Genomic DNA, 16,155 nt, shown 5'->3' with positions numbered 1-16,155 from the left:
CAAAGGGCACCACGATTAGTGTAGTGGCTGGCACCAGGCTATTACAGATCCAGGTGCACCAGTTTCATTCAGGATTGGCTGTTAATTGGTCACATGGGCACTGCAGGCTTGTGGGTTGGAAGGGTCTGTTAACGTGGTGCTGTTAAAACGATTAAATTAAAATAATTGACCGCAGAGTTGCGGGCAAACTGAGATGCAAATCAAAATGATGTAAATTTTATGACTTGGGAGCAGTGGAATCCTGAACCTGGGACCACAAATGCTAGGGGGAATAGAAATGAATGCACAGCCATGGGCATGATGGGCCGAATGGCCCTAAATTGTACCATAATCATTGTTATCTGACACAAGGAGACTGCGAACAGTCAAGGGCTGGGGCTGATCAGGCATCAAATACAGGCTGTGGGACCTCAGCTGCAATTTACAGCAGGGTCCTAATCAGTACCTGTCCACTCCCACATCTCTGCTCTGTTCACCTGGAATTACCCATTCTGTATGGTATCATAGAACATTAAAGAACAGAAACAGGCCTCTTCGATCCTTCTCGTCTGTGCCAAAACATTTTTTTTTTTGCCTAGTCCCACTGACCTGCACCCAGTCCATCACCCTCCATTCCTCTCCCATCCACATACCTGTCCACGTTCTTCTTAAATGTTGAAATTGAGCCCGCATTCACCACTTCAGCTGGCAGCCCATTCCACACCCCCACCACATTTTGTGTGAAGAAGTCCCCCTTTGTGTTGCCCCTAAACCTTTCCCCGTTCACTCTTAACCCATGTCCCTTGGTTTGCATTTCACCAACAAACATCCCAGGATTGACGAGGAAGGCAGGTTCCTTGGTTTCTTGATTCTAACCGCAGCTTGAACAAGTGGCTTGTATTTCCCTCTTGGGAGATGTTCATTAACAACACTCGATGCATTTTAATTTTCTTTTGCCACCTTCTGAAATGTTGCTCACCCATCATAGCATTTGGAGAAATGCTGCAATGCAGGGAATTCTGGGACTGATTTTTCACAGCAAATTCCCACAGGCTTACTCACTATTATCAGGCTATACATGAACTTCACACTTCTACAATTACATTGCCTTTGCTCTGTACTGTTTTATTTTCCGTACTACACATGGGATATCTCGCTGGACTGCTCGCTAAACAAAATTTCTCATGGCACAAAGGCATGCACGGCCTTCCCGATGAAAGAGATGAGATGAGCTTTTTAGTATGACGGCTTCTTTTCCAAGGCAGTGGGAGTGGATGGAGAGGAGTGGGTTTGTGACAGAGCTGTTGGAGGGGAAGGGAGTGTGTGACAGAGTTCATGGAGGGGAAGAGGGTGTGTGATGGAGTTGTCAGAGGGGAAAGGGGTGTGTGAGGGAGTTGTTGGAGGGGAAGGGGATGTTGGAGGCAAGTGTTTGATGGAAGGGAGGGGAGTGTGCAATGGGAGTTGATGGTATGTCTGATAGAAGGAAGAATGTGTGATGGAGGGGAGGGGATATGTAATGAAGGGGAGGGGTTATGTGTGATCGAGGAGAGGGGGTGTGTGATGAAGGAGAGGGGGTGTGTTATGGAAGAGGGGAGAGGAGAGGGGTCTGATGGAGCGGAGGGGTTATGTGTGATTGAGGGAGGGGAAGGCGGTATGTGATGAAGGGGAGGGGGTATGTAATGAAGGTGAGGGGTTATGTGTGATGGAGGGGAGGGGAGTGGAGAGTGGTGTGTGTGATACTCTGAGCCACATCCACAACCCTCTATGGTTTACGTGGTCTCTGATGGACCAGTTCTTGTCCCACGCAGTGACTGTCCCCAACAGGATCCTTTCCACGGTGCATCTGGGGAAATCATTCCTTCCATCAGAGAGCAGATGATTTATCCCTCATAGCACCAGGAGCCTCCCCAGTACCTGGGACACAGTGTGTTGAAGTCGCCTCCTTGAACCTTAGGGTGTGCGGCCCAGCTGCCTGGCCAACCCGTGGTAGTGTGCCAGTGAAGGATTCCCTAGTGGAATGCTGGATCTGGGTGGGAGAGGAGGGGGGCAGCAGTGGTCACTGGCAGCACTCAGCAATATGCCGGAGGCACTCCTCGCTGACCTCATCGTTGAACATCCTCATACACTTTGGGCACTGCAGGAATCCTTGATGCCTCAGCTCGGACTCGGGGCTCCTGGTGGGAGTGTCCGTGGAAGACGAGTTTCCTCCACGCTGTGACACCTGCCTCTCCACGGTGTTTCCGAACAGCGGGTCTGCCATGTTGAGCTCCAGGTGGAAGGCACTGGTGTTGCCGTGATAACGAGCGCTGTAGTCATGGAGTTCCTGCGGAGTGAAGGGTACAGGTGAGAGTCCAACGAACTGGATGTTCAGACAACATCCCCATTATGTCAAGGATACAGCGACGACAATATATTGTGATGGAATATTTGGGAATGTTTTTGGGAGATAAATTAGTAAAATTAGAGTAGGTTACATACATACACACATTTTAAAATAGATCTTATTTGAAATACTGAAGAATTCATATTCAGTGACTTTACGGAAACTATGGAGAATGCTATGAATGGTAAACATTTACCTTTCGAGCACTAAAGCCTGGTGAACTTTATATATGTTAAATTCTGTGCCCAGTATAAAAATTGCCTGCAACCAGAGAACTTGGAAGAATGAGAAGTGAGATTGGACTGCGAAACCAAGAACTTTTCTTAAATTTACACACACATTACATAGACGTGCGCTTAGAATTAGAAGGGGGTTAAATTGGATAGTTAAGTTAATAGAGATAAGTTAAAGTTTGATTCTGTTTTTATGTTTAAAGATAATTAAAAACAACTTTTATTTAAGTAACTACTTATCGTGGTGAATATCTATTGCTGCTGGGTTTTGGGGTCCTTTGGGCTCGTAACAATATCAAGTCAGCAATACAAGAAAGTCTGCAGACGCCGAGGTCGAGTGTAGTGTAAAAACATGCTAGAGAAACTCAGCAGGTCACGCAGCATCCACAGGGAGTTAAGGGTAACCAACATTTCGGGCCTGGACCCTTCACCAGGTATCAGGGAAAAGAAGTAGAATGAAAGGGTGGAGAGATGAGAGAAGGGAGGAAGGGGCAGTGGACGAGCACAGGCTAACAGGCAAGAGGTCATGGGGATGGAAGTGGAGTTAATAGATGAAAGAAGGAGGGGAGATACAATAGAGGCATGCAAAATGACGCAGGGTGTAGATAAAGCAAGCAGGCTTCTTCGACTGAGGTTGGGTTAAACAAGAATGAGAGGTAATGGGTTAAGGGTGAAAGGTGAGATGCTTAAGGGGACCATGAGGGAGAACCTCTTCACACTGGGTGGGGTGGGAGTGTGGGAACAAGCTGCTAGCAGAAGAGATGGATTCGAGTTTAGTTTAAACTTCTAAGGGGAATTTGGACAGGTACATGGCCAGCGATGGGATGAGATTAAATAATAGTTCAGCTCCAACTAGATGGTCCAAAAGGCAGCATTTATCATCGTGTGGTGGCTCACCTCAGCGCGTGACAAATCAGCTCAAAAAGTCAAGGGTGCGCCGCAGACATCAGCCGTCAGGAGGATGCTGACTGCGGGGCAAACAGCGGGTTGGAAAATGACGTCACTTCCTCCCCGTGGTGCGCGAAATTTCCCAGGAGTGCTGTTTAAAAACGCGCGCATGAAAAACCAGTAAAGGTTTCTCTCATCACGACACAGTGTGACTACAATCCTTCAGAAGTTGTCAGGTCAAATGTGTGTAATGGCACAGCATGATCCCATTGTGGGGAGGTGAGGGGTTGCTTTTCATTACAATTAGAATGTAGAAGAGTACAGCGTATGAAGATGCCCTTTGACCCATAATGTTCAAACTCTGCTGCTGGCACATGATCCTCCATCTCCTTCATATCCCTGTGCCTGGAAGCCTCGTAAACACCACCATGGTATCCACTGCCCCAGTAGCCCATTCCAGACACCCACCACTAACTGCTTTTTAAAAAAAAATCACCAGCCCATCCCCTTTAAACAGCTTCTTCATCTTCCATCTGGGCACCCTCCAATTGGATGGCATTAACATCCACTTCTCTGGTTTCCATTTTAGCCACCCCACCCCCACGTCTCCTTTCCTCTCTCTCTCTCTCTCTCTCTCTCTCTCCCCACCCCCCCACTTTTCCCTTTGTCTCCTTTTGCAGAGCCAAAAACTACCCCCTCCCCCAATCAATCCTCACCTTTCCTCTTATCATATCCAATTACTGTGAGACCTGCTGAATTCTCCAGCATTTCTGTGCTCTTACTACAATTACAGTATCTTTGGCTTGGCTTCGCGGACGAAGATTTATGGTGGGGTATGTCCACGTCTGCAGCAGGCTCGTTGGTGACTGACAAGTCCGATGCGGGACAGGCAGGCACGGTTGCAGCGGGTGCAAGGGAAAATTGGTGGGTTGGGGTTGGGTGTTGGGTTTTTCTCCTTTGCCTTTTGTCAGTGAGGTGGGCTCTGCGGTCTTCTTCAAAGGAGGTTGCTGCCCGCCGAACTGTGAGGCGCCAAGATGCACGGTTGGAGGCGATATCAGCCCACTGGCGGTGGTCAATGTGGCAGGCAACCATACAACAATTACAGCACAGAAACAGGCCATTACGGCCCTTCTTGTCCGTGCTGAAACACTTACACTCTCCTAGTCCAACTGACCTGCATTCTGCCCATAACCCTCCATACTTTTTACATCCATGTACTTATCCAAATTTTTCTTACAAGATAATATTGTCCCTGCCTCCACCCCCTCCACCAGAAGCTTGTTTCACACAGACCCCACCCTCTGGGTAAAGAAGCTTCTCCTGTGATACACCTAAAACTTTTGCCCCCTAACTCTCATGTCGTCTGGTTTGAATCTCTCCTGTCCTCAATGCAAAAAGTCTCTCCACATCTAATCTCTCTCTCTCCTCCTCAACATTTTAAAGAACTCTATCAAATCCCCCCTCAGTCTTCTACGCTCCAAGGAATAAAGACCGAACTTGTTTAACTTTTCTCTATAACTTAGGTGCTGAAACCCAGGTCTCATCCTGGTGAATCTTCTCTGTCCTCACGCTATTTTATTCACGTCCTGTAATTTGGTGACTGGAACTGACACAATATTCCAAATTTGGCCTCACCAATGCCTTGTACAATTTTAACATGACCTCCCAATTCTTATACTCTGATTTATAAAGGGCAGAATTCCAAAGGCCATCTTCTCTATCCTCGGTAGAGCGCGTCAAAAGAACCAAAGATTTGTTGATCCAAATCAAGGCTTTTATTAACTAAAAGGCTGGAGCATATCACAAGTAGGTCGACCAGTCCAGAATGACCTGGTCTGCCTAGGAGCAATCCTTTAAGACCTCCCAGTAGGTGTGGCTACACTCTCAGCCAATCACAGTCATCCTACACGACCATCTGTACATATACACATTGGTGATAGAATCTGTACTTCTCCACCTGAGATTCCACTTTTATGGAACCGTGGGCCATTATTCCTAGATCTCTCTGTTCAATACCCTACCACTCACCACGTATGCCCTATTTTAATTAGTTCTACCAAAATGTAGCACCTCACACTTGTCAGCATTAAATTCCATTTGCCAACTTTCAGCCCACTCTTCTAACTTGCCCAAATCTCTCTGCAAGATTTGAAAACTTTCCTCACTGTCCTACAAAGCCACTGATCGTAGTATCATCCCCGTACTTACCCATTTACCACCCCATCATCATCTCGATCTTCAGACTCTCATGTTTCACATTAAACACATGACCTCGAATATCTTTACCCTGGGAAGAACAATTCTCCCCATTTACCTCACCTCAACCACTCAGTTGGAGGGCCAACGCCGGCAACGCAAAGAACTTAACTGTAGAGCCTTTCGGAACCTTGGGACTTGGGTCCTTTGAATGGTGGTCACCATTCAGCAAGATCCAAAAGAGCAATGCAATGTTAGCCAGATACCTGTAATATATGTCTTACGAGGGATAAATTTTGGCCAGAGGACAGGTCAATTTTGAACAGCCACACAGGATCTTTTAGATCCATTTTTATTTTGTATACTTCTAAAAATTTTTATTGTCTTTTTTTTAATTCAATTGTATGTGATTGTAATTGCTTTTACAGCTTTTTTTTACAAAGTACCTGTTTGGCTCCAGCAAGGAAGATTTTATTCCCTGGAGCGTAGAAGGTTGAGGGGTGATTTGATAGAGGTATTCAAAATTATAAGGGGGACAGATAGAGTCAATGTGGACAGGCTTTTTCCACTGAGAGTGGGGGAGATTCAAACAAGAGGACATGGATTGAGAGTAAAAGGGGAAAGGTTTAGGGGAAATACGAGGGGGAATTTCTTCATGCAGAGGGTGGTGGGGGTATGGAATGAACTTCCGGCAGTGGTGATGGAAGTGAGATCGACGTTAGTATTCAAGGATGGGTTGGATAGGTATATGGACGGGAGAGGTGTGGAGGGTTATGGGCCAAGTGCGGGTCAGTAGGACTAGATGGGAGATAATGTTCGACACGGACTAGTAGAGCCAAATTGGCCTGTAGTTATATGGTTATAATTTTGGTGCATATGTAAATTTTAAATGTGCAGTATATATCTAAAAACTCATAGTCCAGGAAGGCCTCAGTTTGACAAAAGACAGTACCTCTGACGTTGCAGCACCTCACTGGAGTATCAGCCTAGTGCTGGGCTCAACACCCCACACCCTGCAACCGTGCCTGCCTGTCCCGCATCGGACTTGTCAGTCACCAACGAGCCTGCTGCAGACGTGGACATACCCCACCACAAACTCCAGGCTCAATCGAGGCCCCATCGCAGGTCAGCTTGTTGCTGGGTGCCGAGCCTTGGAGCCGCATCTCGTTTCCGACTTACCTGTTTCCTCGGCAACTGGAGCCTGAGACGAGCCAGTTCCTCCTCCAGCTCCTGGATCCTGCTCTGGGCCCTCTCTCGGTCTTTGCGCTCTGACCCGAAATCGTCCTTGTAGACCAGGACCTAGGAATGAGATGACAATTTTAGTTACTCGAACTGGGTGCAGACGAAGCCCTGGAGTTGGACAGATGCAGAGTTGGGAGGAAAAGTGGCAGAAGAGAGGAACATAAACTCAATCTGGATAAGTGTAAGGTGATGCATTTTGGAAGGTCAAACTTATATAACCATATAAAAATTACAGTACAGAAACAGGCCATCTCGGCCCTTCTAGTCAGCACCAATTTAGAGAACTCCACTAGTTCCATCTACCCGCTTCCTGCCCATAACCCTCCAACCCCCTCACATCCATGCACTCATCCAACCTCCTCTTAAATGACAAAATTGACCCTGCTGCATCCACCTCTTCTGGATGATCATTCCACTCAGCCACCCCTCTCTGAGTGAAGAAGCTTCCTCTTATGTTACTTCTAAAGTTTTGGCCCCTAACCCTTAACATGACCCCTCGTTCCACTCTCACCTACCCTCAAGGGGAAGAGCCTATTCACATCTATTCTATCTATCCCCCTCATAATACCTCTATCAAATCCCCCCTCAACCTTCTACACTCCAATGAATTAAGACCCAGTCTACTCAATCTTTCTTTGTATTCTAGATACTGCAATCCAGTCAACGTTTTACTAAATCTTCTCTGCACTCTCTCCACCTTATTGATATCCTTCCTATAATTTGTGGACCAGAACTGCACACAATATTCGAAACTTGGCCTCACCAATGCCTTGAACATTCTCAACATCACCTCCCAGCTCCTATATTCTATGCTATGATTTCTAAAGCCTTCTTCACCACCCTATCTACATGAGAACTTGAGGGAGAGATCAGAGATACTGGAAGAACAGAGAGACCTTGGGGTCCAAATCCACAGATCTCTCAAGACTGTTGCGCAGGTTGATAGGATAGTTAAAAAGGCCTATGGGATGCTGGGCTTTAATTGTCAGGGCGTTGAGTTCACGGTGATGTTGCAGCTCTATAAAACTCTGGAATATTGTGTTCATTTCTGGTCACCTCATGATAGGAAGGAGGTGGAACCTTTGGAGAGGGCACAGAGGAGATTTACCAGGATGTTACCTGGTTTGGAGAACATGGCTTATGAGGATTTAAGTACAGGAGTACAGAGATCCTGCTCCAGCTGTACAGGGCCTTGGTGAGACCACATCTAGAGGACTGCGGGCAATTTTGGTCTCCTTATCTGAGGAAGGACATCCTCGCCATGGAGGGGGTGCAGAGAAGATTCACTGGACTGATATCAGGGAAGGAAGGACTTGGATATGAAGCAAGGTTGGATAGACTAGGCTTCTATTCTCTGGAATTTAGAAGACTGAGGGAGGATCTTTTAGAAACATATAAAATTCTTAAGGGATTAGACAGACGAGACGTAGGTAGTTTGTTTCCAAAGCTGGGAAAAACCAGAACCAGGAGTCACAGTTTAAGGATAAAGGAGAAGTTTTTTTTAGGACTGAGATGAGGAAAAATGTCTTCTCTCAGAGGGTGGTGGATCTGTGGAATTCTTTGCCACAGGAAGTAGTTGAGGTCGGTTCTATGTCAATATTTAAGAGTAGGTTAGATTTGGCCCTTGTGGTTAAGGGGATCAGGGGTTATGCGGAGAAGGCAGGAACCAAGTGCTGATCAACCATGATCATATAGAATGGCGGTGTAGGCTTGAAGGGCCAAATGGCCTACAACTGCACCTATTTTTCTATGAGGCAAGGTTAGCAGAATGAGGGCTTTTCTCTTTGTAGTGAAATAGGACGAGAGACTTAATAGGGGCCTACAAGATTCAGCCGGAGCCTTTTTCCCAGGGTGAGAGTAGCAAACGCCAGAGGACATCTGTACAAGGTGAGGTGGGGGGGGGGGGGGGGAGTTTGGGGGAGACATCAAAGGTATTTTTTTTTCCCTGAAAGTAGTGGGTGCCTGGAACGAAATGCCGATGATGGTGTTGGAGGCTGCTACAACAGGGCCATTGAAAACCCTAAAGTGAAATATACAAAAGTGCTGGAGAAACTCAGCAGGCCATGCAGCATCCTCTGGAAGCATAACCGCCATTTTGGGCATGAACCCTTTGAGCAAAATGGCAGACATGCCGATGTAAGAAGAATAAAAGGTTACAGGAGTGAAGTCAGAAAGGGTTAGATTGATGTGGAATGGGTTTATACAGGTCTGCACAACATTGTGGGCCAAGAGGCCTGTGATGTGCTGATCCAAGATCCACCACAAGTGCCAAGTACAAATGGAAGGAACTTTGCTGCCCTTGTCTGGATCAGAACGCTGGGTCAGTGTAGTTCCTGGATTTATTTGCACTATTCTACAAGACTACTGGGAATTTGCCTTATGCTGTCCATCATCCCAATCCCACCATCTAGGGGAGAATTTCAGAGAACAGGAGGAAAATCCCGGATTCCCAGGAAGCCCTAAACCCTGGGCCCAGTGTAAGGTTGGATCATGGGTACCATACTTTAATGAAGCAGTCTCCAAAAATAAAAAAAATAAACAGAAACCAGATGAGTTTGCAATAATCCTACTGAGATCCATGATCTCCTAGACTGTACTCCTTGGAGTTCAGCAGAATGAGGTGGGGGGGCCTCACAGAAGCATTTTGAATGTGGAAAGGCAGATGTGGAAAAGTTGCTTCCATGGTAGGACATAGAAAATTTCAGGATTGAAGGGCGCCCATTCAGAACAGAGATGTGGAGGAATTTCTCAGACAGAGAGCGGAGAACGTCTGGAATTTACTGCCATGGGCGGCTGTGGAGGCCAGGTCATTGGGTGTATTTGAGGTAGGTATCTGAATGGTCAGGGTATCAAAGCTTATGGGGAGAAGGCAAGGGAGTGAGGATGGGTGGGAGAATGGATCAGCTCATGATGGAATGGCAGAGTGGACTCGATGGGCCAAATGGTCCACCTCTGCTCCTATCTCTTAATGATCTATATCCAAACCCCTTGGCGAGGATTTGTGTTAGGAGCATGACCTTGCTTCTTGTCAAACCATTGCTTCCTCTGCCCTCTTGGGTAGACAAAGAAAATCCCAGCAGCATTTATTGAAAGCAGAAGAGGAAGGTGGCGGGGGGTGGGGGGAGGTTCCCCATGTCCCGATCAGTATTTTCCTGAATGTTCTCACTGTAGGGAAAGTACAGTGTGGAGATTGAAGGGGCAGAAGCATTCAGTCGACAGTTGATAGCTCAGGTTCTTGGGAATAGGTCTGTAGGGTGGCATGGTTAGCGCCAATCTACCACAGCGCCAGCGACTCAGGTTCAGATCTCATGCTATCGGTAAAGAGTTTTCATCTCCTCCCCGTGACCTGTGCGAGTTTTCCCCAGGTGCTCTGGTTTCCTCCAAAGTTTCAAAGATATATGGGGTAAGTAGGTTCATTGGTCACATGGGTGTCTTTGGGTGGTGCGGGCTTGCGGGCCTGTTACCCCGCTGTATCTCTAAATTAATTTTAAAACTTATATATACAGCGGAGTAACAGATCCCTCTGGCCCACGAGCCTGTGCCGCCCAATTGCACCCCTGCACGTTTTGAAGGGTGGGAGGAAACCGGAGCCCCTGAAGGAAACCCATGCAAGTCACGGGGAGGTCGAACAAACTCTTTATGGACAGCGCCAGATTCAGACCCGGGTCGCTGGCGCTGCAACGGCGTTGAACTAACCGCTATGCTAACTGTAACCCTCTTAAATAAGTATTTCCATTGACCTGACACTTTCTTGTAAAACTGAGGAATTTGGCATGTCCCTCTGGTCTCAAATGCCATTCCATCATTCTGGACTGTTTCAGAGCAAACAAGTTCACGGAAGGCTGTTCCTTGTATCCAGAATACAGGTTGGCTGGTACCACTATGCCTGGTTCATTGAGACCAACTGAAGTGAACTGAGTTCACTGAAGGGAGTGCAGCATATGTCAGGTGGGTTGTCACATGCGCCAAAGTCCACCTATGCGTGGTCCAGCAGCGAAAGCACAGTTACACAGAGGGATTGTTCAAAACAAAGCAAAGGCGACAAGACTTTACTGATGTGAACTTTGTTCAGGAGTCTGTATTATGGAATGGTGGTTGAATTCTAATTGATGAGTATTTTAAATTCAGAGCACACCAAAGGGAACCGACAGGGGAGCAAATAAGAAACCATTTTTTACTTGGTCAGACTTTTTTTTTGTCAGGCCGCCCCCTCAGTCTCTGACGCTCTCGGGAAAAATAATTCCCCGTTTGTCCAACCTCTCCTTCATGTAGCCAGAACTCTTTAATCCAGGCACCAGTGTAGCGAGCCTCTCCAAAGCCTCCGCGCCTTTCCTGCTTCACGAAGTAGGTCAATTGACCTTGGGGCTGCACTGGTTTCGGGCGAGGTAGCAAGAGCCCTGTCCAGAAGGAATAATAATTCAGCACAGACTAGGTGGGCCGAGGGGCCTGTTTCTGTGCTGTAGTGTTCTATGATTCCAAGGGCATGGCCGCTGGTCCTCACACAAGCATATAACCGGAAGGCTATGGACCAGAAGAGCATGGACTGGTAAATGGCATCTGTATAGACGTGTACAATGGTAGTGCAGACATAGTGGGCTGAATGGCCCGTTTCACGCCTCAAGGTTATATCGAGTTTGCTTACCCACCAGCACCTCAATGAATGTTGGAACAGGCTTGAGAGACTGACTGACCTCTTCCTAACACACCAAGTAAATGTTGGTGCCGATGTATAATGTATATGTCAATAAAGTCAATATCATAGCATGCCATTCCACCCCCCCCCCCCCCACCAAGTTCTTCTTTTTGTCAAAAGTAACTCAAAATGGGAAGGGATGGGAGAAGATGCGGGGAAAGATGAAAACAGGAAGAACTAATTCCCCCACCGCTGGCTTGTTCTTGGAACAAGGCATCAAGCAGTGATTCACTTCAGTCCCACAGTTAAAAGAATGGGGAACTCATCAGCAGAAGGGGTTATTTACAGTAATTGGTGATGAATCAGAGCTCTGATCCCTCAGTAAGTTAAAGAGGAATTTCCTAATGTTTTCCTCAGCCGATCCCACACTCCCCACACCTAGGTCACTTATGGACCTTTATTGGGCACTCCATCAAGATGATTCACAGCTTTGCCTGGGGAACTGCTCTGCCCAGGACCACGAGATACTGCAGAGAGAACTAAACGCAGGTCAGGATATCGAGCAAGCCAACCTTCCCCTCCCCCACTAACATTTTAAAGGTCTTTTCCACCTCAATCACCATCTCTTCTCCCACACCCATCCCCTGGGATAGAAGGTACACGAGCTTGAAAACAAACCTCCAGCTTAAAGGGCAGCTTCTTTCCTGCTATAATCAGACTCTTGAATGAACCTCACACTGGCAAAAGTTGATTACCCACCTCTGCCTTTAATTGTTTTTCTCTATTCTGCGCACTACATTATTCACTTCTCTCCATCTGCACAGGATGATTTATGAGGATGTTGACCGGACCTCAAGAACAGAGTTACAGGGAAAGGTTAAACAGGTTAGGACTTTATCAACTCTCTCCTTACTCTTCTACACTCCAGGGAATAGAGGTACTTAAAATGACAAGGAGGGGTTGGCTTTTTCCCACTGAGGGTAGATAAGATACAAAGCAGAGGACATGAGTTAAGAGTGAAAGGGGAAAGGTTTAGGGGGAATATATGGAGGAACTTCTTCCCATGGAGAGAGTTGGGAAAGTGTGGAATGATCTGCCAGCTGAGGTGGTGAATGCGGGCTCACTTTTAATATGTAAGAAGAATTTGGACAGGTGTGGAGGGCTATGGACTGGCTGCAGCAGGTTAGTGGGACTAGGCAGAAAAACGGTTCAGCACAGACTAGAAAGGCCGAAAGGGTCTGTTTCTGTGCTGTAATGTTCTAAGATTTGACTGTTACACCACTCCCTAGAGTGTATTCAAAATCCATGAGAGGAATAGATTAGGTGAACTCAGAGCCGAAAGTAGGGGGAAATTGGTTATCATAGGACATAGGTTTATGACCATAAGACATAGGAGCAGAAATAGGCCATTCAGCCCATCGAGTTCACCCCACCATTCAATCATGAGCTGATCCATTTCCTCACTCAGCCCCACTGCCCAGCCTCCTCCCCATAACCTTTGATGCCCTGGCTAATGAAGAAGTTATCAATCTCTGCCTTAAATACTAAACATCCAATGACCTGGCCTCCACAACTGCCTGTGGCAACAAATTCCACAGATTCACCACCATTGGACTCAAGAAATTCCTCCGCATTTCTGTTCTAAGCAGATGCCCTTCGGTCCTGAAGTTGTGTCCTCAAGGTGAGGGGGAAAGGGGGAGAGATTCAACAGGAAATTCAGGGGGTTGTGGCGACACAGATAATTGCAGCGGCAAACCAGCCCCGCTTGTTACGCGCGGACGGCATGGCAGCCGTGGCAAAGATGACGTCACAAGACTGTCTCTTCCGGGACAGACCGGAAGGGTGCATACACGCTCACATCATCGTGACGTAACCACCGGGGCAGAATGGAGTTGGGTTTAAAGGCTGCGCATGAGATTCAAATAAAATCAGTTAGCTGTGAATGCTGAGTGTACAACCTTTTGTCCCAGTCTCTGCGCTGCGCTTACTCACAACACGCTACAGTGGTGACCCCGACAAGTCTCCACGTCCTGAAGACTTGGCACAGTGGAACATGCAGCTGTAGGCACCGTTGCATTGAAGCTGCTGTCTTTCTGGACGAACAGGCCCTGCACTTGGTTCGGCCAAGTGGAGGCCCACATCCAGATCAAACAGATGACCTCCGATTCGACGACGTACTTCTACGTCATCAGCTTGCTCGACCAGGAAACCGCCTCATGAGTTGATGACCTTATTCAGGTGCTGCCAGAGGAAGGTAAATACATGGCTCTGAAAAATCTCCTCGATAGCACCTACGACCTCTCATGACGCGAGCAAACAGCCAGGCTCATACACTTAGATGATCTGGGCGACAGAACCTCCTCGGCCCACGTGGGCGAAATGCTCACACTGGCAGTAGGGCACGAGCTCAGCCTCATGCACGAACAGATATCCGAGACATCAGGCTCCTGTTGGCCAACGTTGATTTCAGTGACCCACGAAGGTTGCAGGGCGTGCAGATATCCTCTACCGCTTGAAACGTGAGGCAGTAGACTCCACCAACCATGTCTCACGACCATCACTGATGATAACGCCCAAGTCCAGCCCGCCATGTCAACAGGTCGCTCCCTGCTAGAAAACAGAGAGGTCTGATCCCAAATGGTGTTTCTATCACCAATGTTGCGGGGTGTCCGTCCGCAAGTGCCGCCAGGCATAATCGTTCCTGGGAAACAACGTTGCCAGCTGCCGTTAGTACCTGTGGCAGCTGGCTGACAAAATAGCCTTCTCCACGTCTGGGATGGCATCTCAGGACCCAGGTTCCTAGTGGACATGGGGCGGAGATAAGTGCCATTCCCTCTACAGCACTCAAAACATGCACAAAGCCCCAGGGACCTGCCCTTCGAGCTGCCAACAACACCACCATTCGAACCTTCAGCAAAAGGCGGATTCCTGTACGTTTTGGTGACAACACTTTCAAAAGGTCTTTTATGCTTGCTTCGGTGGACAAACCTCTGGACGCCCTCTCTTCTTGTCGACCTCCAAGGCAGATGGCTGGTCCATGAAGAGACTTCCAACTCGGTGCCCCTCAGCAAGTCCAACGAACCGTCCACCCAGCTCGCTTCCGTGGAGAACAAGTACGGCCACCTCCTGGTGGACTATCCCTGCATTCTGCGCCTGCTGTACATGGGGACCATGCCCAAACCTGGCATCAAACACCAAATTGCTAGCACTGGCCCACCATTGCATTCACATGCCCGATGCCTGGCACCGGACAAACTCACCCTCGCTAAGGCAGAGTTTAGGCACATGGAGGAGATGGGCATCATTTGTCGGTTCGATAGCCCCTTCACTTGTTGCCCAAGTCCAATGGCAGCCAGAGGCTCTGCGGTGATTACAGATGTCTCGATGACGCAACAGCGCCAGACCACTACCCATTTCCCCATATCCAGGATGTTGCAGCAGCTCTCCATGGTGCAAACTCTTCTCCAAACTTGTATGTTTCCTGATGTACAATGGCCTCTTATCTTGTTAAGTAGCCTCATGTGTGGCACCTTGTCTAAGGCCTTCTGCAAATCCACATGCATATCACTGCACCTCCTCGATCCAACCTGTTTGTCACTTCCTCAAAGAATTCCAATAGGTTGGTCAAACAAGATTTTCCCTTAAGGAAACCATGCCAGCTTTGCCATGTGCCTCCCAGTACTCTGTAACCTCATCCTTGACAATCGACTCCAACATCTTCCCAACCACTGACATCAGGCTAACCGGTCTACAAATTCCTTTCTGCTGCTCCTTCCCTTCCTGTCAGTGCAATGCCTTTACAGCACAACCAATCGGGACTGGGGCTCACATCCCGCGCTGCCTGTAAGGAGTTTGTTCATTCTCCCAGTGTCTGCGTGGATTTCCTCCGGGTGCTCTGTTTTGCTCCCACCATTAGAAACATACCGGGGCTGTAGGTCAATTGGGTGTAATTGGGCGGCATGAATTCACGGGCTGGAAGGGCCTGTTATCACTTAAACATTTGTAGTCCCAGTACCTGCTGTTCCAGCATCTGCATCCGCTCCCTGGTGGCTCCGTTAGACGCCCTCAATTCCCTCAGTTGCTCACGGAGCTGTTGGCCAGTGGCCTTCTCCTTCTCCAGCCCATCCCTGCAGCCCGTCAGCCGCTTGCACTCCTCCATCTTCCCTTCCAGCAGCCGGTTGAGGCGCACGATCTCCTGCTGAAGGAGGTCCACATTGGTTGAGGGGGTTCCGAATACAGCCGGCTGTCCGAGTTGGGACCTCAGCTCCTTCAACTCCAGGTGAAGCCTTTTGACGTAGTCCTCCCGGCTAATGTCGTACTTCTGCCACTTGGTGTTGAGATCTTCCACCTGCAAGAGATGGATGAGAGAAGAATGTAAGGAGCAGGAGTCGACCATCTGGCCCATTGAGCCTGCTCTGCCATTCTACAAGATCCTGGCTGATCTGGCCGTGGACTCAGCTCCACCTACCCGCCCGTTCCCCACTACCTTATTTCCCTTATTCTTTGAAAATTTCAGACACACTGAATGAGGCAGCCTCAACTGCTTCATTGGGCAGATAATTCCACAGATTCACTCCTCTCTCAGGGAGAAGAGATAGCTC

The 16,155-nt window shown here is 48.1% G+C and overlaps 1 protein-coding gene across 1 annotated transcript in view; it reads right to left on the bottom strand.

The window, feature by feature from the left end:
* Positions 1–1,083: 1,083 nt before the first annotated feature.
* Positions 1,084–16,155, bottom strand: part of tnip2 (TNFAIP3 interacting protein 2) — a 52,961-nt gene continuing 37,889 nt past the window's right edge. The window contains exons 4-6 of the mRNA XM_069942144.1: positions 15,570–15,902; positions 6,859–6,978; positions 1,084–2,302 (exon numbers count right to left, since the gene is read on the bottom strand). Coding sequence (XP_069798245.1) covers positions 2,036–2,302; positions 6,859–6,978; positions 15,570–15,902 — 720 coding nt within the window. The 3' untranslated portion in view covers positions 1,084–2,035. The remainder of the gene's footprint in view (positions 2,303–6,858; positions 6,979–15,569; positions 15,903–16,155) is intronic.

Source organism: Narcine bancroftii, chromosome 1 (genome assembly GCF_036971445.1).
Source record: "Narcine bancroftii isolate sNarBan1 chromosome 1, sNarBan1.hap1, whole genome shotgun sequence".
NCBI lineage: Eukaryota > Metazoa > Chordata > Chondrichthyes > Torpediniformes > Narcinidae > Narcine > Narcine bancroftii.
The sequence above is the reverse complement of the archived record's forward strand: the minus strand, read 5'-3'. Positions and strand labels throughout refer to the sequence as shown.